Genomic DNA, 24,353 nt, shown 5'->3' on the forward strand with positions numbered 1-24,353 from the left:
TTTTTTCTTAGTATGACATAGCTATGCAGGTCTAGACTGGTCTAGGCTTTAATGAAACAATAGAGTTTTCCTTCATGCATTTTGTGCTTTCCATGTCCATTATGTTGATGTAATATTGGAGGAAGACACGAGCTCAGCATTGCTCTTCCTGATTCCTTATAATCTCAGAGCAAGGAAAATAAAGCCATCTGTGTTCTGGGTGTCTGATTTAGGAGTCAGTTTAATTTGCATATTAGCAGCCATCCCAATTTTAACAATGCAGACAAATTCTTTGTCATTCTTATATTGGAAAATGAAAAAGTTGCCGGACAAAAAATTGTATGGCCAAACTAGCAGATTTTTTAGGCACAGTGAGAGACCACACTGTCATATAAAAAGATCACAGTTTATTAACATAAAATGATCACAAAAAGATTGGAATAGAAATTACAAAACTCCCTAACACAACAGGAGGGAAAACAATACCACATAGCATATCCCTTTGCATATAAAGCACTACATGTCACCTATTACATTGATTGTAGTTCCAAAAGAGTAAAGCTTGAGAATAAGAAATGGTCAACGTGTTTCGCCTACATATATGGCTTCTTCAAGACTGTGACTTCTGCGTAAAGGAGAGCAGTACTACTATATGTAAGACAGAAAGAAAACAAACAGTATGCACACAATTAATTATATACAGCAAAGTAATATATACATATAACAAAACAAAAGCAATCATTGGGCTTACATAAGGAAGCAGCAGCCAGCAATATCTAGTCTGGGGGCGGACATAGGAGACTCGAGTGCGGAAAACGGGCAACAAACCAGGGAGCTTGATAACATATATCTAAGTCCTGTAAAAAGAAGCACACAATGCCACCAGCAGACAGTATAATTATGTTATAGGTCTAAGTGTACTCATTACCAAATGCTTAAGCCAAATATATGGACTAATATTCACAATGATCATAGATTGTGCCCACATATAGCTAGAATAGTGAAGGTTCAGAATGTAGAAGCTAGTGGCAATTTGAGTCAAAGATTGAACCAAAAGGGTGTTGATAGGCCTAAAGAAAACAACCACTTATAAGATGTGGACTGAACATAGATTGAAGCCGTGTGTTATATGTAAAACCGACTGCAAACTTACTGGAGTGGCTGGATGACAGTAGAGAGAAGCTTAATATTATTTTGTCTGTATTAGAAAATGGGCTTTGATACTCTATTACTGCAGAACTCTCCCTATATCTGTTTCTAAGCAAGTACTGGCCAATATTTAAAATAAGATTTTTCATTATATATAGAGACACAAACATCCTTGAATTAACAAAACAACATTATTCACTGTTAAAGTTTGCTATACCACCAGGTGGTGCAAATTGCTAAATTGGCACAGACCACTAGAAAGGGTGCACACCCTCAGTGAGTTTACATGAAAGGTCTGTCTTGCTCCCCATGGAAATCTTATTCTCCAGTGTGGATCACTAACAGGTTGAGATCACCTCTAATTTTTCCCACCCTATCTTACTTCTTATCATTTTGGGACAGACAGAGAACCAGGAGATTACTACATTCCTGTCACATCCTTTTCATGCCTATAGTAGACAATCCTGAATTTCAACCAGGCCTAGTCTCCACAACTTTTTCAGAATTGGGAAAACAAAGGTTTGATACGCATAGAGGTTTTTTGCTAAAAGACACAATCTATGGACTGGACCATTACTAAAAGCATTTCCAACAGTTTCCATCAGATTTTTCTTTATATAATCAGATAGCTTTTTACAACGGACTGAACGTAGACTTGCTACTCAACCACTTACTATGACACTTTTTTTGATATCATGTAACTCTAGAGAAGCTTGAGAGGACATATTTCAACATATATAACATGTTCAATAAGCTCCCATACTGTACATGTTACAAAGAGAGCATGTTTAAAAATAAGTCCTTATTTTGACTTTGGACTTCCCAGAAAAGCAAGAAGAAGCATAACTTGCCCAAGGTTTCTATTAACACAACCCTGATTGAATCTAATTACATAATACTATTAAGGTGGTATATGGTACCTGCTAGGATTGCTAAATTGCGCTCTTAGGCCCTGGCTAAATGCTTGTGGTCAGGGGCACCATGTATCCATATTTGGTGGTAATCAGCAAAAATGCACAGATTATGAACCAGAATTTTTCAACTTACTATCCACAGGCCATATACATACAGTATATGCTGTGTGTGTGTGTATATATATATATATATATATATATACAGTATATATATATATATATATATATATATATATATATATATATATATATATAAATATATAATTTACATTGGGGAAAATAATTATTTGATCCCCTGAAGATTTAGTAGGTTTGTCCACTAAAGAAATGAAGGGTCTAAAATATTTATCATGGGTGTATTTTCAATGATAGAGACAGGTTATCAACCAAAAATCCAAAAAAACACATGATACAAATGTTTTAAATTGAGTTGCAATTCAGTGAGTAAAATAAGTATTTGATCCCCAACCAACCAGCAATAATTCTGGATCCCACAGAATGGCTACGTGCGCATGTAGTATACAGGTTATTTCTAGCAATTTAAGAAGGTGCTCCTAATGACAACTTGTAATGTATATAAAAGACACCTGTCCACAGAAGCTCTTTCTTCCATTCAAACTTTGCCATCATGGGCAAGACCAAAGAGCTGTCAAAGGACATCACAGAAAAGATTGTAGACCTGCACAAGGCTGGAATGGGCTACAAGACCATCATCAAGAAGCTTGATGAGAAGGAGACAACTGTTGGAGCAACTATTTGCAAATCGAAAAAAGATCAATCTCCCTTAGTCTGGAGCTCCGCGCAAGATTTCACTTCATGGGGTAAGGATGATCATGAGAAAAGTGAGGGATCAGCCCAGAATTACACAGGAGGAGCTTGTGAATAATCTCAAAACCTTAATCCTATAGAAAATTTATGGAGGGAGCTGAAACTTTGAGTTGCCAAACAACAGCCAAGAAACCTTAAAGTGTGACTAAACCCAGGACCCTGCATTCTCTATATCTGGTCTTCCACAGTACACAGAACATGGAAATGCAATTATTTTAGTAAATATAAACTGCTAAATATTTTTTCTCATCAGCGGTTAGAGCAGTCTTGGAACTTCAGCTGAGCACTGGTTAAAGTTTGTAGGAGGAGTTTTCTTTCTGCTCTAGGAGGATGCACGGTAATGAGCCATAAAAGTGTTGATTGAGGACCAGGATGGCGCTCTGCAGATCATCTCAGGGGTGACATGCCGGGAAGCCACCCAGGACGTAGACACACTTCTGGTTGAGTGTGCGGTCACCACCTCCTGGAGGTAGGGCCTCTTTAACTTCCTTGACTAAGGGCAAGACCAAGGTGAAGTCAAATCCCACACATGGATCCTCACCTTGCGCCTCACTGTCTAAAGCTCTGGCTGACAGGCAACTAGGCTGAGAAGGTTTCAGTCCCTCTTGGGGGTGTTTGAGAGGGGAGCACACCCTGACCGATGGGCTGCGGCCCGACTAGTCATTATTTCTTTCAGGGACTCTTGAACCACCCGCCTAACCAAAGCCTCTACCTGTTGACTGGCGCTTTCTCTCTCGCCGATTGCCCGGGCAAAACAGAAGTCACATGATGACTTGACCACATAATGGCTAGAGTGTCGCTTAACGTTATGCCTGGAGGAGAATTGAGAACTTCTCCTTGGAAGCCTGGAGCTGGAAGGAGACATGTGGCATCCAGATCTAGAGGAAGAGTGATGGCATCGAGACCTGGAAGCACTTCCATCATCGTGTGCCGTATAATGCACACACTAGGTCCATAGGAGGAGGACAAAAAAGGAACATGGCCTCTGGCAGGGAGCAAAGATTTATAAGAGTGGGGTCCTATAGGAGAAGAGAGGGCGGGGATACATATATATACATACATATGCTACCATGGAGTCTGTCAGGAAATTAAGACTTTATTGTGTGTGAAAAATTATAAAATTGCCTTCATAGATGAAGTGGTTAATCTATTCAGTTGGAGTCAATTTACCCAAGTTACTAAAATATGCCTTATTTCACAAATTTTAAGCCCAACGACACTTTTCTCTAGAATGACACCGTAGAAAAATATTTGTTTAGACCAGATTCTCATTTTTTATTTAAGAGACATTCAGTAAGTGTAGTATAAAAAGCTTTTATAGTTTTTATTTTACTCTGGAGTTCTGTTTGCACCACAGCTCTTCACAGGATGGATGGAGCTTAGTAAAGCTTGTACATCCAATGAATTGTGTGGTTAAAGTGCAGAGAAATAAACTAGCCTTAAAGAAGAACTATAGACAAAATGTTTTGTTATAACTTCAGTCATTTTTTTTGCCATCTGTGCCCCATTGAGGAGATTTTCCTTCACATCATGTCCCATAGCCAAACAGGAAGTGAGAGGAAATCCCTGCAAATTTAGGGGATCCACCCCCCAGTTCCCCAGAACTAGTGTCCCCCTCTATTACTGTCCTGGGGACTATCCAACATTTGGGATTGTATTTTCTTTACACGTTTGATGTAACTTTTTAACTAAAAAAGACAAATAAAGAGGCTGAATCTCCCTAATGGGGTCAGAAGCAGCAATAATAACAGGTGTTCTAACCCATCACCACTTTGTGAATCTCCCTAATGGGGTCAGAAGCAGCAATAATAACAAGTGTTCTAACCCATCTCCACTTTGTCCAAAACTAAAAAAAATTGCCTTTAGGTATACTTTAAAAGTGTCATGGTTATTAGATGGCTAGTGTGACATTGTTTTCCTTTACAGGTCCTATAATTCTCACTTTTCCCATAGGCTGTATGATTGAGCTTCTTCCATCTTCCCAGGAACAAAACTCAACTGATGTAATCAAACGATCTTTGAACATGGGAATTTATGGATGTATAATAGTGCTCTGCAAAGGGCAAATTGTGGAAATCCATAGTAACTAGATTTCTCTTTCAGAATAGAGCAGTTAGGGCAGTGAAAGATAATTGCTACAGATTTCTACATTTTGCAAATTGCCCTTTCAGATATGCTTCTAATGGATGTATGCATGATATTGTTTTTAAAAATCTTGCACACATCACTGTATAATATAAGAATTGTTAGACCCCCGATAACAAATAAAAGGTTTACTTTTTCACTGCAAAATCAAACAAAATGTTGTGGGACGTGCATGAAAATATAAAGAACTGACAATGTTGTCTGTTCACTTTACAAATACGTATCTGGTAAACCTGCATTATTTTTAATGCACACGGCATAGAATCAATTTCTGGTTACATACATTTATTTTCAGATATGACCATTTCTACATGTCTGAGATCGTTACTGTGCTGTCAATAATCAGTTTATGGATACCAGCTTGCCTCAGTCTGACCCAGTGAGAATTATTTATATGGCTAAAACATCCATACACAGTATCTATGGGAATTATGTGAACAAATACATATTTACAGTGAAGAAAGTAATTATTTGATCACATGCAGATTTTGTAAGTTTGCCCACTTATAAAGAAATGAAGGGTCTATAATTTTTATCATAGGTGTACTTTAAATGATAGAGACAGAATATCAACCAAAAATCCAGAAAAACACATGATAAAAATGTTATAATTTGTTGCAGTTCAGTGAGTAAAATAAGTATTTGATCCCCACGCAAAACATGACTTGGTACTTGGTGGAGAAACCCTTGTTAGCAAGCACAGAGGTAAGACATTTCTTGTTGGTTACCAGGTTTGCACACATCTCAGAAGGGATTTTGGTCCACTCTTCTTTATAGATCTTTTCTAAATCCTCAAGGTTTCTTGGCTGTTGCTTGGCAACTCAAAGTTTCAGCTCACCCCACAAATTTTCTATAGGATTAAGGTCTGGAGACTATTTATAGAAGAAAATGTGAAAATGGACTTTCTAGGCACAGAAGCTCGGTACATAAGAAAGTAAAATCAATGTCCTTTATTCAACATCACATCTTATCTAAAAAGTATCTGATAAGATTTTATTGTACAATTCACCCACAGTGAATATCCCAAAACCCACCAAACAGTCGTAATGATGGCAATCAACTGTTACAGTGTAGAGAATACCAACAGAATAATCCTGTAAAGGGGTAAGGGACATTCAGATAATGTAGGTAATGCCCGATATGTTTCATGATGACAGTCGCTTCCTCAGGGGCAAGCAATATCTAGAAAAAAAAATATATACTTAGACAACAAGGATACATGTCAAAATAACAATGCAATATAATATTATTATACAATTTAGCACTTACAAAATAGTCCAATATGTACAGGGCACAGGGGAGGGGGCCTCCTCTTGGGTGAAGGCGGGGAGAAGGAACTTCAGTGGTCAGGTATGGGGGTGCAAGAACAGACACAAGGCAGGCAGGGGACCCACAGGAATCCTCAAAGGGCTGAAATCCCACATATTGGAAAACAAAACAGGAAAAGAGGAACCAAAAAGGCCTAAGAAAAGACATATACAAAGACTAAAAGAACAGCCTTCTGAGCAATAACACTTGCTACATTGAAGCCTAGCTTCCAAAGGAGTATTTTACCTTATAATATGGTAGGACTAACATACATGTGTTCCTTAACTGGAAAGTGGAAGATAACCACATCAACTTGCAATCCAAAAGAAGGGGTTGTCATCAAAAAAAGACAACAGAATGAGGGGGGGCACCTATAAGCCTATAAACGGCAAAATATATAATCACCTCATTAATATAAATGTCCCCCAAGATTGTGGTCTAAAGTAACATTCCTCTCGATAAGGGGTAACCTATTGGTCAAAATAGTTTGTTTGACCACAACCAAAGGTCATTAGATTGTAATGGGGTCTGAGGGGGCCATAACCAGATCCACACCATTCAATTAGATCCCACACTGACGCTCCACCGCCACTTAGCATAGAGAGGCCTGTAGGCCTAGAAAGGGAGACAGTTAAAATGTCCGTTTTAGTAATAGTATCCCCTAAAGCAAGATGAGGCAAAAACCTCCCCCCAGTTGGAAATTACCTACCAGTAATTAGTGATAAAAGTCAAAGGTGGGGCCACCATCAAAGGCCGCTGCACCTCCAGGAGTCACAAGGAGCCAATAGCCAGCCCGTGTCGTTAAATACACCCCGACCCGACACAATCGTGCCGGGCGGAGTGTGATATCACCGGGCCCGGCCGTAAGTGACTGTGCAAGCGAAAAATCCGGCGCACACACCAACCCAAAGGGGAGGAACCACACGTGCGAGAAACTGCGCACATGCAGAGGGGGACAGATATGAGGGTCCATCCCACATACCGCGGGCACCCCGTCCCGGCTGTCCCATAGGACATGGACCAGAGTGATCCCGCGGAGACTGGCTAGACCACTCCATGACCTTAATGTACTTCTTCTTGAGACACTCCTTTGTTGCCTTGGCGGTATGTTTTGGGTCATTGTCATGCTGGAAGACCCATCCATAACCCATCTTCAGTGTTCTGGATGAGGGAAGAAGGTTCTCATACAAGATTTTACAGTACATGGGCCTGACCATTGACCCCTCAATGCGGCAAGGTCAGCCTGTACCTTTGAAGAAACAGCCCCAAAGCATAATGTTTCCACATCCATGCATGACTGTAGAGATGATGTTCTTAGGGTCATAGTTAGCATTTTTCTTCCTCCAAACACGGCAAGTCAAGTTAATGCGAGAGAGCTCAATTTTGGTCTCATCTGACCACAGCACTTTCTCCCAGTCCTGCCCTGAATCATTTAGATGTTCACTGCAAACTTCAGACGGGCCTGTACATGTGCCTTCTTGTGGAGGGGGACCTTGCGGGCACTGCAGGATGTCAAACCATGGCGGCGTATTGTGTTAGCAATGGTTTGTTTGATACTGTGGTTCCAACTGCCTTGAAATCATTCACAAGCTACTCCTGTGTAGTTCTGGGCTGATCCCTCACTTTTCTCATGATCATCCTTACCCCATGAGGCAAAATCATATAATTTTCTTTGCACAGAAATAAAGGAGCTGTAATAGCAGTTTATATATTTAGAAATAGGTAAATCCCCAAAAATTCCCAGGAGAAAATCCTTAGGATGCATAATATTGGGTAATCCTAGGGCAGAAGAGTTGATTGACTTCCGACCAGAATGCAGAGACTGCAGGACAATACCATAAACAATGAAATAAGTGCATGTCCACCCCACAGCCCCAGAAACAATCTGGTGAGGAATGCAGACCCAGTCTGTGCAATCTGACAGTAACAAAAGGGAAAGTGAGAGAAACGAGGTGCCTTCAGAGGTGGGAACTGCTTCCTATATGCCAGATTATAAAGGATTTCATAGGAGGCGACAATAGCTGCCTCTACTTCAGTACAGGCATTGCCAGGAGAGGGGACAAGCCAATCATGGATGTATACTAATTGAGAGGCTAAGTAGTAGTAGCAAAAGTTTGGGAAGGCCAAGCCAGCCATGTGGGTGGGAAGTTTAAGGATCTCTAAGGTTACTCTGGGACATTGACATTTCCACAAAAAGTCTCTGCAAATAGAGTCTATTTGCGTGAAAATACTCAGAGGGATTCTACATTGGGAATTAGCCACGGCATACAAAAACGTAGGGAGAAAAATAATTTTGATAAGGTTCACCCTCCCCAGTAAGTCCAGCGGGAGATCCATCCACTGCCCAACCTTAGCTTAGTCTGGATGGATACAGTGCAATGCCCCTGGGTCTAGGGGAAACAGGCTAGAATTGTCCCAGTTGACCCAAAAACCAAATAAGTTGCCAAAATATTTCACATTAGTTAATAAGAATTTAAGTGAGTCACCAGTGTCATCAGCATAAAGAGAAACACGCTCATCCAGGGTCCCAACTGGAAGGCCTAGTAGGCCGGGGGCTGACCGTATATGGGCTGCCAAGGGTTCTACAGTTAAGTCAAATAATAGGAGGGGAGAGTGGACAGCCTTGTCTGGTCCCTCTGTGTACGGGAAAGGAATCCAAGATGTGATTGTTGACATGGACTTTGGCTATGGGTTCTTTATAGAGTAGTCGAATCCAGGCTATGGTATGGGGGCCAAAGCCAAATAGGTGTAAGACCTGAAAAAGATAGGGCCATTCTACAATACCAAAGGCCTTTCACATATCAAGGGATACAACAACTCTCGTGGCCGGTACTGCATGGGGATACTGAAGATTATGAAAGAGGCATCTAATATTCATCCTATTGGCTCGGCCAGGAATAAAACCTCCCTGATCACTACCAAGCAGTTTGGCAATCACCTTATTAATACGATTAGCTAGGACTTTTGCCAGCACCTTAACAACTACATTTATGAGGGAGATTGGTCTGTATGAATCACATTTGGTCAGGTCCTTATGTGGTTTCAGAAGCAATACAATAAGAGCCTCTCGCATAGAGGGCGGTAACACACCACTGTCTAAGGCAGATTGATATGTTTGAAGAAGAAAAGGACTTAGCATATGTTTATACTTAAGATACCATTCAGCTGGGATACCATCTAAGCCAGGGGTCTTGTAACGGGGGAGTTAGGAAATAGCCAATTCAATCTCGAGGGTAGAAATAGGGGCATCCAACACCTGCCTATGATGGTCTGCAAGCCTAGGCAGAGAGACACCACTTAAGTAAGTGGAGAGGGCCGCATCCAGATAGGTACCGGAAGAGGTATATAATGAGTAGTAAAAGGAGGTGAAGGCATCCAGAATATCAGGTGTGGTCATACAGACCATCCCTGCAGAAGTAGTAATAGTGGAGATTGGTATAGGATATCATTCAGGACGAGCAAGAAATGCTAGTAGACATCCCGCTTTATTACCATGTTCAAAAACCTTTTGAGTCTTATACAACATATTTTTCTTAGTCAGGTCTAGCAGTCGCAGTTCATAGGTCCTGCGCTTGTGCAACCAGGTCGTTCTCTTGTAAAGAGATGGAGATTGAGAATAGGACCTTTCTGCTTGAAGAAAGTACCGTTCAAGTTTTTCTGTAGTGATCTTGTTATTCTTTCTAAGGATGCCCATAATGGACATAAATCTCTAGAGGAGGCCATAAAGGCGTCATATACCATGTGTGGGGTGGCTGAGTTAGCATTAACTGTCCAGTACACAGTTATATCATTTGCACAAGCCGTAATAACTGTAGGGTCTTCCATCCATTGTGGATTCATATGCCAGACACCCCTACCGACAGGGGGGAGAAGGGAGAGGTCAATAGCCAGGGGGGCATGGTCAGATACACCACGTGGAAGAAATTCAGTTTGGGATACTAAAGCAAGCGAGGAGGACATGGAGACGCAGACACCGCACCATCAGAGCGGGCAGAGGTGGTGACGACGAAAGTAACCAGTACTAATCTAGCGAGGTCTATTCTTGTCCTGCCATGGAGGGGTGAGACCATCGTTTAGCCAGGTGGTCGCCTCGGCAGGAGACATGAAGACAGTTTTGTCACCTGAGGTAACTTTGAGCTTGGTTGGATAAAGCATAAGCATAAGCAGGTGTCATCTAATCCTGGGGGGAATCGGCTCAACCACAGGAGCCAGAAAGTGCTGGGGAGCCTATATTGCTGACGTCACGCCGCTACTACCGAGGAGCAGCGGCCATCTTGGTATTTGATTTTACAATTTATTTACTCCACGTGGATGTTTTCTTACTACTGTGATTTAAACTCATCAATAAATACTGCACTATATAAGCACTTTCTGGCTCCTGTGGTTGAGCTGATTCCCCCCAGGATTAGATGACACCTGCCCCAACTGATGGATGGAAGGAGCTGCAGGAGTAAATCCGGAGCTGTCATTATACCCCCAGATGTGTGATATAAACAGATGCGCTGATTTACTTGCAGTCTGGTGAGTGTACATCCATCTGAGGCGGTGGATTCTCTTCATCAATAACCGCACGTTTGCACTTGCACACTTGGATAAAGGACATTAGGAGTTTTCACTGCTTGCTGTATAATATTTGTGGTCATCACGGAAACTCAGTGATTTATTTGATTGCACTATTCACGCACTTGTTTGCACTTTATATATTCGAGTATGGTATAAGATATTTATGTTTCATGAGTTTACAGCGCTGCACGTTTATGATATACGTTTACATTGGGACAATTACTGATACCTTAAGTGCTAACAGCTATTTCATTTTGCACTTTATATATTAGAGTGTGATATAAGATATTTATGTTTCATGAGTTTACAGTGCTGCACGTTTATGATATAAATAAAAAAATAATATTGTAAAAAAACAAATAATAAAAAAGGGTAAAAAAAACTACTGACACCAGTGGAGGAACTACTAGGGTCACAAAGGTCGCACTTGTGACCGAACCAAGGCATTCCGTCACCAGGTTCAGAGGGAGGGCCCCAGCCGGGGTCAGGGGAGGGACCTTCATGGTTGCTTGTATCGGGGGCCCTGAAGGTTCTAGTTATGCCACTATATATATATATATATATATATATATATATATATATATATATATATATCATGGTTAGATAGATAGAGTAGATATATTTCTTGTAAAGGCAACTCCATGCACAGTACAGTGATGTCAGTTATAAAAGTGGCAGCAGGTGGCTGAATGTCCCTAGGAACATTAGTATATCCCCTGAAGACATGCATTTATTAATAGGAAAACTAGCATTTTGAACAAAGGCTAAAAAAAGCAAAGCTGAGCTGTGCTATGTTTGTACGCCTCTTTACTCCAGCATTTGTTCTATTTCACTGTAGAAATATTTTTGTTATGATCTTATCTTGTTAATATTTTTGATACCTCCTATATAAATGCCACCCATTTCAAAATTGCATCCATTTTGTATGGTATCATGTGTTGTTATTTATTATTATTGTTGTTCTTGTTGCAATTACTGCATAAAAGTATAACTAATAACAATGTTAATGTCAAGTCTCATCATTAAGTGACAATATTATTAATAACCCTGTCTTTTCCTCTATAGATTCTTTGATGATGGAGAGTGCGTATTGATCTGTCCTTCTGGCAAATATGAGCTTAATAGACAGTGCCATCTCTGTCATCATACTTGTCACAAGTGCAATGGCAGTGAGCCTGATGCATGTACATCCTGTGGCACCGGTAAGTCCTATAATATAGTGGCGAGATTGTAAATGCTTCACAACCAAATAATCCTTGGTAGTGAAGGGATGGGGGAAATGCCTAAAGACAAATGTGTAAGCTCCAGCATCATTTTTTTTGTGTGTCTTAAGACAAATGACCTTTGCCCGGTCTCAGTAGAGGATTACAAGCTCCATAGGCAAAGTGAACTTGAAATGCAGAAAGGGTAAAAACTAAGTGAAGATGATTTAGCTGTTGACAGACATTGCCAGCCATAGACCATATATCAGATGACATTCAGAATGGAGGATTCAACAATACACATACACTGATGTGACTGGCTTTTCTTCTTAGTGGGGCAACAGTTGTTTTAATGAGCAGTGAAAACTAGGAACATATAAAGGAAGCTCAATATCAAACAACATACTGCATAATCTTTACAATAAATGCTCCAGACATTCATTAAAATGCCTCCCAACTTTCTGAGATGGGAAAGATATAACAAAGCAGGTAGGAAAACCTATCTAAACCCTTGTGTGCTTTTTTCCCTTATACCAGCTTAAGAAAATAATAATGTGATAATAAAAAGCTTTGGGTGATGGTTTTGGTGTAGTGTAATACTTCAGATAGTTAAGTATTGCATTTTCTATAGAGGTGTACACATCTGTCAAACAAGAGGGACAACTAAGAAGAAAAGAGGAACAGAGGGTTTTAGTTCCAAAAGAAATGGTTCCTCCAAATAAGGGACAGTTGAGAGGTACGCACGTGTTCTGATCACTTGGTTAAACACCTACACTATCAGATGATTTTAGTGATATCTTTACGTGTCTCCTGATAGCAACCATTAAAAATAAGCAGCTTGCAGACCCTAAAAAAGTCAGTTTTTCACCTAATGTCCACATACTAGATATAGTCATAAGCTTCTCATATGGTTTAAACCACAGAGCTGTCACATTCGTATCTACATTTCCACCAGATATCAACACGAAGCTATTCATAAATCTCCATGTTACAGGACACAAAAATTGATGCCAATCTGCCGTAATTGGTTTTAACTCCTACATGGTCTGTTTATAGATCACATTGAATTTAGTTGGATTGTCCAACAATATACACCTCTGTATAGAGTGCATTTAAATCAAGGCTACTCCTTTGGTACCTAGTAAATGGTATGTTTCTCAGGTTTTAGAGAACATCTGATTTGCACTGGTACACCTTTGACAAAGGTTAGTTGTGCCTCTTCTTATAACTTCATAGAAAAGTGGTGGTAGCTGTGAAGCTTTTCTGTGTGCGACAGAAAATGCTCATTACATACATCTGTCAGTGTAAAAAATATAGATTTTCTTACCTTTTTGCAGCTGTAGACTACATTCTTTCATTGCAGTCTGCTCTCAGGAGCCCTGTGACTGGCTTTCCTTGGCTCATGAGTCTTACAAGTCTGATGATAGATGTTCCCTTACTTTCATGGTGAAACTCTCAGCCCTTGAGCTGCCTTCTATGTACTTATTACAGGTCCCTTTATTTAGAAGCAAACAACAATTTTCACTTTATTGTTGCTCATTCTTATAGACATTTAGACCTTAAAACTTTTCTTATTGGACAGAATTGTAGTGCAGCATTTATAGAGTCATACTAGAGCACAGTGTCATGCTATTGCATTTAATGAGTACAGCAGTGCCTTTCAAGGGCTGGAATTCTAAATGATATGCTCCAATGCTGCCACCATCTGGAAAGTACTGTGCTGCCACACAAGAGGCTGCTCTGGACTGCATGATCCTCAACAGTGACAGGAACTTTCTATAGGTTTTATAGGAAATTCTTTGTTAATCAAATGCATTGAGTTTCCTTTTGGAAAAAAATGCATTGCTAGCTGAGTCTGCAATACTCCATAATGTGGTATTTCTGATTGCCCTGGAAATACAAGATCTAAGCTTTAGGTCCTTATAGAGAAAATCACAAAGGTTTGTATTGACGGGTTTTTCAAATTTTTGTATCCAAATGCAGAACTACACAAACATATGTTTGGGTGTGAGGGCTGCATTTGACTTGATTTTGCCTACAACACAAAGAAATCTCAATAGCACTTGCTGCGTCCAAAGAAACAAAAAGCAGGTCAAGCACAATTTACTAGCAGTTACCCACAGTGCAAAACTAAATTGATTTCAAAATCGCTGCTGTGCATTTAAAGCAAGATTAAAACAGAAGTTAAAGTGTTACTAAATCCACACCAGTAAAATCAGTCTGTATATACAGTAAAGCTAAGGGGTTAATCCTCTGCATTGTGTAAAAAGGATGTTTGATCCTGACTTCTCTGCCCTTCCTCTTGTTGAAATGACCACCTGATCATAGACTGAATCTGTAGTCACATGCACATACGCAGTTTGGTGTGTATTGCTAGAGAGGTTTTTTTTCTTGGGAGAGTGCATGTGATCAGCACAGGGCCAATCAGCACTGTTCAGACATAGGTCAGGGGTTTCACACCCTCCTAGAGCAGAAAGAAAACTCCTCTTACAAACTTTAACCAGTGCTCTGCTGAAGTCACAAGACTGCTCTAACTGCTGATGAGAAAAGGTATTTAGCAGTTTATATTTACTAAAATAATTGCATTTCCATGTTCTGTGTACTGTGGGAGACCAGATATAGTGAATGCAGGGTCCTGGGTTTAGTATCACTTTAAACTCAAAGAAATCAGGCCCAAAAGTGTTGGATGTTGTTGTTTCAAAAACACAATGGTAATGGTTCTAGTAGTAGTGATTTTGTGCTTTTGTATGCAGGCAGTTATGCTATGTAGTTGATCTACCCTTGCAAGTAACATGTATTTAAAGATTTTTTTCCCTTTTTTCAAGATAAAAATGGAAGAATGCGCTACCTCTACAATGGGGAATGCAAAGAAGCCTGCCCTCAGGGTTATTTCATCTTTGAGAACACCTGTGTGCAGTGTCCAGAGAACTGTGAATTCTGCAAGAGCAAAACCAAATGTGATAAATGTCTGGAAAGGTTCTTCCCTGTCAATGGAGAGTGCCGGGAGCTGGAATGTTCAGAAGGTACTGGGGTGGGAACCTAAGTGCATTATTACAGTGTTAGAGCTTTAGTAATTCCCATTGTTGTCTAAACAAAACTCGACAAACACGCTCTCAAAAAGACCTGGAGCCAACCTGAACATCCTACTAATGGATATTTGATCCTGGTAGAATTATGCTGTATCTATACAGTCTTGAAAACAGGTACATATCTGTAGGTACATGTGCATTTTATATATGAATTGTTTCTGCTACATAATCTGATTTTTCAAAAAACTGCTATGGACTCTAATAGCTGCATATATCCAGCTGCATCCAGTATATCTAGGCTTCCTCTGTAATGTAAAATGTTCACCTATAGTGAATCAATTGTTTTAGTAAAATAATGCTAAAGGCTATATCTCTCCATAGACAGTGAAAACAGTGGTATGTGTAACAACTATAAAGTGAAAAAGAAATTACAAATATGTTGATAAGTTACATCACAAAGGAGCAGCTGAGGTTTTATATTAATCAATGGTTGTAGCCCTAAGCATATTCAATCACAGAACCTCTTATTTGTGAACCATGCCTGTTGTTATTTCAATCTACAGATTTTTCTGTTTAGTGGATCAAGTTCAGTTAAACAACACTAGCTATGTAGTTTTTGGTGCTAGCAATGGAAGATAACCCCAAATAGGTCAATGTATAAAGATAATGAATTAAGATTGCAGCACTTTAAGGAATATTTCTTTTGTGCCAACAACAGGAAATAATGTTGGTCCCCCAACATCTTTTTGACAAGTCAATAGACTGTATAATCGGCTTGACAGAACTGCTGTGATTATAGTCAACATTTTGTCTTAAACCCCCATTCATACTTGAAGATCGACACTCAGAAATGCTCATCTAGTAAAATCCCATTGTTTCCAATGGCCCCTGTTCACACTTGAGCATTCTGTCGGCTGTAGTAAGATGGCAGTTGCCCAAAAAAGTACTACAGATCTGACCGTTTTGTCCCCATCGACTTGAATGGAAAACGCTTGAACAATGGGAATGAGCTTTTTTTTTTTCAAGCATTTTTTCAGCTCAAATAGCAGCTATTTCTACTAGTCACAGCAAAAATACCTAAATGAAAACTGCCTGAAAAAACACCTATAATACTTGCAAATCTGCTCACAATACGCTAAAAAATGCCTGGAAAAAAACACTTGAAACAACACCTGAAAAACGCTTAGCTCATTGTGAATGTAGCCTTAATAAATATACCTTGGGGAGCTGCAACACTGCTTTGTTGTCACTATATAAAACGTACTACATATTGCAATACATAACTGATCATCAATGTTTAAGTGTATCCTAAAAGGAAACCTCTCAAGTGAGATACTTGGAGGCATACTGAGCTGTTGATTCATTACTTTGTATGTGATATAAGTGATTGGAAAGGGATAGTTTAAGAAAAAATAGCAAAAATGGTATGTTATATTTACCTACTCAGTGCAATGGTTTTGCCCAGAGCATCCTCCTCTTCTTGGGTCCGCAACCGGCTCCCCCTCACCCACCCCGCCAAGTGCCCTCATAGAAAGCCACTTGCCATGGGGGTCTCCGTGTGTGCTCGCTCCCAACTTGATTCTGTGTTTCTATAAGACACACAGAGCACGACTCGGTCCCACCCCCCACTTCCTCCTCACTGGCTGTGATTGACAGCATCAATGGCTCCTGCTGCTCTGTGTAAGCCAATGAGGATGGAAATCTAAGAGAGCCTATACACTCCTGCACATTGGTGGATCGAGATGGGCACAGGTATGTATTAGGGGTGGCGGGGGGAGCTGCATACAGGGTTTTTTTTACCTTCATGCATAGGATGCATAGGAATTTCAGCTTTTACAACCACTTTAAAGTTCACACTGGGTTCACACTCTACAGCCATGATACTGTACAAACTACATTATTGAGATGCATTGGAACATTACGTATTAATTGTTTAAATCAATATTTAATACAGAGTTCACCCAGGAAATGTTTAAAAGGCTGCTTCTTTTTTTTTTAAATACAACCCAGCAGTAGTTGTTTCCTTTGTGACTGTCTTTGTATAACTGAATCTCAATATGGCTGTATGTAAACAGAGCAGGCAAAAAGTGGAGGGTGGGAAGCAGAGTGAGTAAAGTGACACTAAAACGCCTTTTTTTAAAAAAATAACAGACGTGTCTATACGTACCTGCTCCTCCGGCTCTCCTGGCTCTTTCCCCTCAAGCAGTGCCCCTAGGGAAACCCATTCGCCTTGGAGCACCGATGCATGCTCTTCCCCAAGCCACTGCTCTATGTGTCCATCCGACACATAGAGCCACGGCTCTGCCCTGCCCCCGCTCTCTCCTCATTGGCTCACCGGCTGTGATTGACAGCAGCTGCTGTCTCAGCCAATGAGAAATAAGAGTTCCCAGACAGCAGAGGCTGTCAAGAATGTTGCTGGATTGGAGGGAGGGACTGGAGGGGTCGCTGCACACAGAAGGTTCTTTACTTTCATGCATAGAATGTATGAAGGTAAAGAACCTTGAGCCGTTACAACCACTTTAAGCTCCAGTTATTCACCATTGTAAACAAGTCTCCTTTCAGTAAAGCAGTTAAGGTAAGCCTTGTGAACATAATAATGGAGCTTAGTGCTCCACTTGTAGACTGCAAATATTAAATATGAGGCAATATTTCATATGTTTCAAACATATATGCAATATTTCATATTTTCCTGACTGAAAAAAAGATGCATTTGTTTTTATTACTGAATAAAATAGATATTTAAAGGTACGCTATATTGCCAAAACCATTAGGACACCCCTCCAAATAATTGAATTCAGGTGTTCCAATCACCTCCATGGCCACAGGTGTATACAATCAAGCACCTAGGCATGCAGACTGCTTCTACAAACGTGTGAAAGAATGGGTCGCTCTCAGGAGCTCAGTGAATTCAAGCGCGGTACTGTGATAGGTTGCCATCTGTGTAATAAGTTCATCTGTGAAATTTCCTTGCTACTAAATATTCCACGGTCAACTGTTAGTGATATTATAACAAAGTGGAAGCAACTGGGAACAACAGCAACTCAACCATGAAATAATAGGCCACGTAAAAAAAAACAGAGCAAGGTCAGCGCATGCTGAAGCGCACAGTGCGCAGAAGTTGCCAACTGTCTGCAGAGTCAATAGCTGAAGACCTCTAAACTTTGTGTGGCCTTCAGATTGGCACAACAACAGTGCATAGAGAGAGTCAGCATGCCAAGACATTTTGGCAATTTCACACTCCAAACTTTGTGGGAACAGTTTGGGGATGGCCCCTTCCTGTTTCAGCATGACTTCGCACCAGTGCACAAAACAAGGTCCATAAAGACATGGATGAGCGAGTTTGGGGTGGAGGAACTTGACTGGCCTGCACAAAGTCCTGACCTCAACCTGATAGGACACCTTTGGGATGAATTAGAGCAGAGACTGTGAGCCAGGCCTTCTCGTCCAACATCAGTGCCTGACCTCACAAATGCTCTTCTGGAAGAATGGTCAAACATCCCCATAGAGACACTCCTAAACCTTGTGGACAGCCTTCCCAGAAGAGTTGAAGCTGCTATAGCTGCAAACGTTGGGCCAACTCAATATTGAACCTTACGTTCTAAAACTGGGATGCCATTAAAGTTCATGTGCGTGTAAAGGCAGGCGTCCCAATACGTTTGGCAATATAGTGTATATATACATAACATAACACTATACTTTTCTTTTAAATTAATCTAACTAAGCTTAAAGGATAAGTTCTCCTTTGGTAACATGTTACACCCGTATTTAGGGTGTAACATGTTACCAAACATCATCTGCCCACAACGCCCAATCCCACATTGTGACAGTGGGCAGGGTGCCTTTTTTCTGCAGCTGTTGTCATTCACTCTCATTTCCATGGCAGATAGCTTGTACCCTTCAATGAACTATAAGGGCACTGGTGAGCTCTCTCATAGGTTATTGGTTCTTCCTAGACTTCAGCATTTGTCTGCTCATATGGGAGGTACAGGCAGACAGCTGACTGAGAGTCTGCAGAATCCTGGCGCTGCACCCATGATCTGCTAATCATGGCTGCAATGCTTTGCAATCTGCAGAGTAAAGTAATATTAAATGCACATTTTTTTGCAAAAAGATGCATTTATTATTTTGTTTTACAAAAAATGAACTTATAAATCTATAAATCAAAATTTGAAATTCAGTTACACTGTTATAATGCTTATCATCATTTTTAAATATCCAGTCACCCTAGAGTCATTCACAACGTTTGGAAACCCCATAATTTGATTTTTCTTGACAATTATTACCCTCATTCACCATATTGTCTCCTACATGTGTTACATCTTTCACTAACATCTGGTGCAATTCACCAACATCTGGCCATTTATTTAATAAAGGAATTTGAAATTATTATCTGCTTTAATAGACCCACAATTCAGTAATGCAGTATAAATGCCAATAGAAGTATTACTGAGTAAGCCAGGTAATGTATTCAGTAGACATTAACCTGTTAGAGTTGTTTTATATATTAAGAGGAATTTTGCTAACAAGCAAGATCTGCTGATTGTAGAATGTGTCAAGCATGATGGACTACCTCTACTGAGTTACTGACATTTGCAATGTGTTGGAGTGCCTGGCCCCTTTGCAATGTATACTTATTCCCCATGTTCCAGTTTAGGTTGCAAAATTTTGTTTTGCCTTGTATGCATGCTATGATGTTATCAATAGTAAAGTATGGCAGAATAGGTTGGTATTATAAAAATTAGGAGCAGTACAACAGAAATTCAGATGGACCATAATACCGTACCAATAAATATTGCAAAAGAAACCTAATTGAATCAAATGTTTGTTTATGTAGGAGAAGTTGAAGATCCTGACACGGAAGAATGTGTGTCATGTGCAGAAGGATGTCGAGAGTGTTCTTCAGGTGAGTTCCTATATAAACTGACCAAACTTTACTAGCTGCAGGCACAGAATACTATAGATTGAAATAAGGGGAAGATGTAACCTGTATTAATAGTTTATGGAATAATTGAAAAAAAAAAACATTTAATTATACTTTGGTACATGAGCTATAGTGTCCTATGGGGACTAGAAGTTCTTAAGAGTTGGATAGGTGGGTGACATATTGAAGTTAGATGGAAAGTCAGTAGTTCAATAGAGACAGAGATGAGAATATATTACAGATGCCATTATGGCATGTTGCAAATATTGTATGCTGGATGAGGGTGACTTCCATTTATTTGATCTGGGGCAATGTCATGTATATACAATAAGTGTAGCTTTATCTACAATCAGTATCAGTGACCTTCCCCAACACACTACATCTGCTTCATTAAGGGTGCTCTGATTGCATAGTATGCCACCTAGCTCCTTTTTATGTAGGAAGTCTGAGAAATGGAAAGATATGTTGAAACCACAGCCAGAAAGTATGGAAGTGGGGGACACTCCAAATTACATTTAACTTCTTTTCATGTGTGGGCACAAACACCATGTTACAGCATATCAGTGCAGCATGGCAATCAATATATTTCCTAGAGCTTGTTAAAAGAACCCTCTGATCACAGGAATCATAATCAATATTTTCTGTTAGTGACAGCGGCAACCTCCATCTTCTAACATGGTATATGATAATAATCTCTACATTGATTACAAGGCTCTTTGAATATTCAAGCCATGTAAGCACGCGCGGACTGACAACTCATGGGGCCCCCGGGCAATAGGGGATCATGGGGCCCCTGTGTCCTTGCCCAAACTCAAAAAAGCCTGTGAAAAAGGTACCAGGGGCATCTCATGGGGCCCCCTACTGACCCCAGGCCCTCAGGCAGTGCCCGAGTTTCCAAATGGTCAGTCCACCCCTGCATGTAAGCTAAAACCTGAGACTGCAGGGCCTGCTCTTTACAACTGATTTCACTGTTAGTTGCTTCAGCTTGTAGATAGTTACATACACAGGAATTTAAGTGCACATGTACAAAGGTGTGACCACAAATACCAGCTTCAAAAATCAACATTTATTAGTATTTTCAGTATTCTATTTAATTTTGATGGCTTGTGAACCAAGCTGCCATCTATACTGCAGGCAGGGGCGGACTGACCATTCGGGTACTCGGGCACTACCCGAGGGCCCAGGGTCAGTAGGGGGCCCCATGAGATGCCCCTGGTACCTTTCATAGGCTTTTATGGGTTTAATTTGAGTGTGGGCAAGGACACAGGGGCCCCATAATCCCCTATTACCTGGGGGCCCCATAAGTTGTCCGCCCCTGACTGCAGGTCTTTATTTCTATACAGTACATACATCTTATGACATACAGTTCTTAGAAGTAGGTTATCCTTGTACTACAGTATTATAGTTGTCTGGATAGAAGCAAGAACTGATATGTAAACCAAAAATGTGTAGTGAGCTAACTCCTCATCCAGACATATAAATAAAATAAAAATAATCCTCCAGTAATCCCATGCAAGATAAATTCACACTACAAATAAAAATCCAACTCCCAAATTACAGAATGTCCATATTAGTGTGTTTAACAATCACTTTCCAGAAGATGTGCTTGTGTTCAAAATACTCTCCCTGCTCACCTTTTAGTTTGACCTATAAATTATAATAGGTCAAATGCTTTTTTACAGAAGTGAATCCTGTCATGTGGTGATGAATCCAGAATTTCTTCACTTAATCACGACTCCAAAAATGTGTATATAAAAAAAACATATATTGTAGTGGAACAACATTTAAATTAAAGGTAATGGTTGAGTGCAGAAAACATATACGCTCGCATTACAGCAAAACACACCGTGCTCCACAACAGTGTTGTATAGTGTTCACTTCCTCCAACATACACAGAAGTGCTTCCCATCACCAATGAGTGTGCCATGCTCTCACCTTCTTCCTTGACCCATATATCATATAGGTCATAAGCACTATAAATGTTGGTAAATCTTTTGCTTGCCCGCCACTATCCCTTAGTAGCTATTTCCTTGCTACTGGCCCTTAAGAAAGACTGGATTCCAGCTTCCCACTGGGATGGTAAATACTCAGGGGAAAAGAGGACAAACCATAAAAAAGATTTCCTTTATTAAGCTATTAAAATCCACTCACAAAGTGCAAAACAGTGAAGGCTTGTAATTCCAATGACAAAAATGGTTCCTCTCGCCACACTTCTTGGTTTGCGCAATATCGGAAGTGTTGTCAGTAGGCTCCACCCACACAGTATGTCACTGGTCACTTGACTACCTCAGGACTTCCTGGCACTCAAGTAGCAACAAAATCGCATTAAAGTAGTGCAGGAACCTTTATGTGACCAAAGTCACATGTTAGGGTTAAGGGCAAGGATTGGTTTTAATGGCTAGGGTTGGAGTTAAGGGCTAGGGTAAGGGTTAAGAGCTAGGGTTAGAGTTAAGGGCTAGGGTAAGGGTTAAGAGCTAGGGTTAGAGTTAAGGGCTAGGGTAAGGGTTAATAGCTAGGGTTAGAGTTAAGGGCTAGGGTAAGGGTTAAGAGCTAGGGTTAGAGTTAAGGGCTAGGGTAAGGGTTAAGAGCTAGGGTTAGAGTTAAGGGCTAGATTAAGGGTTAAGAGCTAGGGTTAGAGTTAAGGGCTAGGGTAAGGGTTAAGAGCTAGGGTTAGAGTTAAGGGCTAGGGTAAGGGTTAAGAGCTAGGGTTAGAGTTAAGGGCTAGGGTTAGAGTTAAGGGCTAGAGTTAAGAGCTAAGTTTAGAGTTAATGGCCAGGGTTAGGATTAAGGGCTAGGGTTAGGGTTAAATGTTAGGGTTAAAAGCTAGGGTTAGATGTTAGGGTTAGGGATGGAGTTAGGGTCAAAGATAGGGTTAGGAGTAATTGTTAGGGTTAGGGGGGTTTTGTTAGGGTTAGGGTGATATCCCTAACAATTACCACTAACCCTATCCCTAACAATTACCAATAGCCCCAACTCCCCAATGATTACCGCTAACTCTAACCCTAACCCTTAACCCTAGCCATAACCCTTAAAACTAACATGCAACTTTGGTCACATAAAGGTTCCTGCACTACTTTAATGCAACTTTGATGCTACTTAAGTGCCAGAGAGTGTAAAGTTGCATCAAAGTCACACTACATAAAGAGAACTGTCCTACTTTTTTATAAGTAACCCCCCCAAACCGCATAAAAAACACATGTTCAAAAATGCACTGCAAAACGGGCTGGAAAAGCACATTAACCGCAACCTGCATATATGTGAACCTAGCTGTACTCTGGAGCTCTAAATCCTATGTTCAAATCTTACCACTCTGTGTGTGTATATTCTTACTGTGAATGCAAGGGCTTCCTAAAAGTATACTTGTAGGGTAGCTGAAGCTTTCCAAACTGGCCATAGATTGTGTAGTAGGGACATAATATTAAATGTTTAGAGACTGATACAATGATTCTATGTACTCTGTGAAAACAGAATGTTTATGCTGTGTAAGTTCCAGAATTAAAGCATTTTTCAAAGAAAAGTTTCAGGAACAGGGCTATATTAGATGGTAATTGACTGTCCGTGATACTTTTTTTATTTGCACTAACAAACAATTTTGAGGACAAGCTTTCTAGGAGTGTACCCTTCTTCAGGTCCAAGCAGTACTGATCACAAAGGTTTAGCAGAATGTTAGAAGAGATGTAGATGATGGAAATAAAAAAAAAAAAAAAAAAAAAATATTTCCACAGTAATGCATTGATCAACACTTTTCATCCATCAATCGAACTAAAAATGGAATACTCAAACACACACGTCAACTTCCTAGACACCACAGTATACATCAGGGATGATACGCTTCACAATGCAATATACAGGAAACCCACTGACATATGCAACTACCTCCACAGTTTCAGCTTCCACCCCCAACACACGAAACGTGCCATCATACACAGTCAGGACATTAGATACCACCAAGTATGTTCTGGCCCAAGAGACAGAGATAAACATCTCGGGACACTAGCAGACGCCTTCCATAAGAAAGGTTACAAATACAAAACTATCAACACCGGCATAAACACAGCCTTGAGAACCCGAAGGGAAAATCTACTTCGGTACAAAGAGAAAAAAACAAACAACCGTGTACCTCTAGTAACCACATACAACCCAGCACTAGAAGGAATAAGAAAAATAATCAAAGATTTACAACCCATAACAGAGGATGGAACTCTGAAAGAAATATTCCAGCAACCCCCAATACTGTCCTTCAGACAACCCCCCAACCTCAGAAATAAACTAATCAGTAGGAAACTTCCTTCTGATCAAGATGTCACAAATAATG

The 24,353-nt window shown here is 40.3% G+C and overlaps 1 protein-coding gene and 1 long non-coding RNA gene across 2 annotated transcripts in view; one reads left to right on the forward strand and one right to left on the reverse strand.

Moving 5' to 3' along the window:
• PCSK5 (proprotein convertase subtilisin/kexin type 5) overlaps positions 1-24,353 on the forward strand; it is a 670,507-nt gene that overhangs the window by 581,450 nt on the left and 64,704 nt on the right. The window contains exons 22-24 of the mRNA XM_089691090.1: positions 11,952-12,088; positions 14,914-15,111; positions 19,952-20,020. Of these exons, the coding sequence (XP_089547216.1) occupies positions 11,952-12,088; positions 14,914-15,111; positions 19,952-20,020 (404 nt within the window). The remainder of the gene's footprint in view (positions 1-11,951; positions 12,089-14,913; positions 15,112-19,951; positions 20,021-24,353) is intronic.
• Positions 372-13,693, reverse strand: LOC149451091 (uncharacterized). The gene is made up of 3 exons (XR_016315153.1): positions 13,416-13,693; positions 731-836; positions 372-627 (listed from the first exon to the last, which is right to left on the reverse strand). It is a non-coding gene; the product is annotated as an uncharacterized LOC149451091 (long non-coding RNA).

Source organism: Staurois parvus, unplaced genomic scaffold, assembly GCF_062004578.1.
Source record: "Staurois parvus isolate SC_StPar_1 unplaced genomic scaffold, SC_StPar_1.0 ptg000549l, whole genome shotgun sequence".
NCBI classification, from domain to species: domain Eukaryota; kingdom Metazoa; phylum Chordata; class Amphibia; order Anura; family Ranidae; genus Staurois; species Staurois parvus.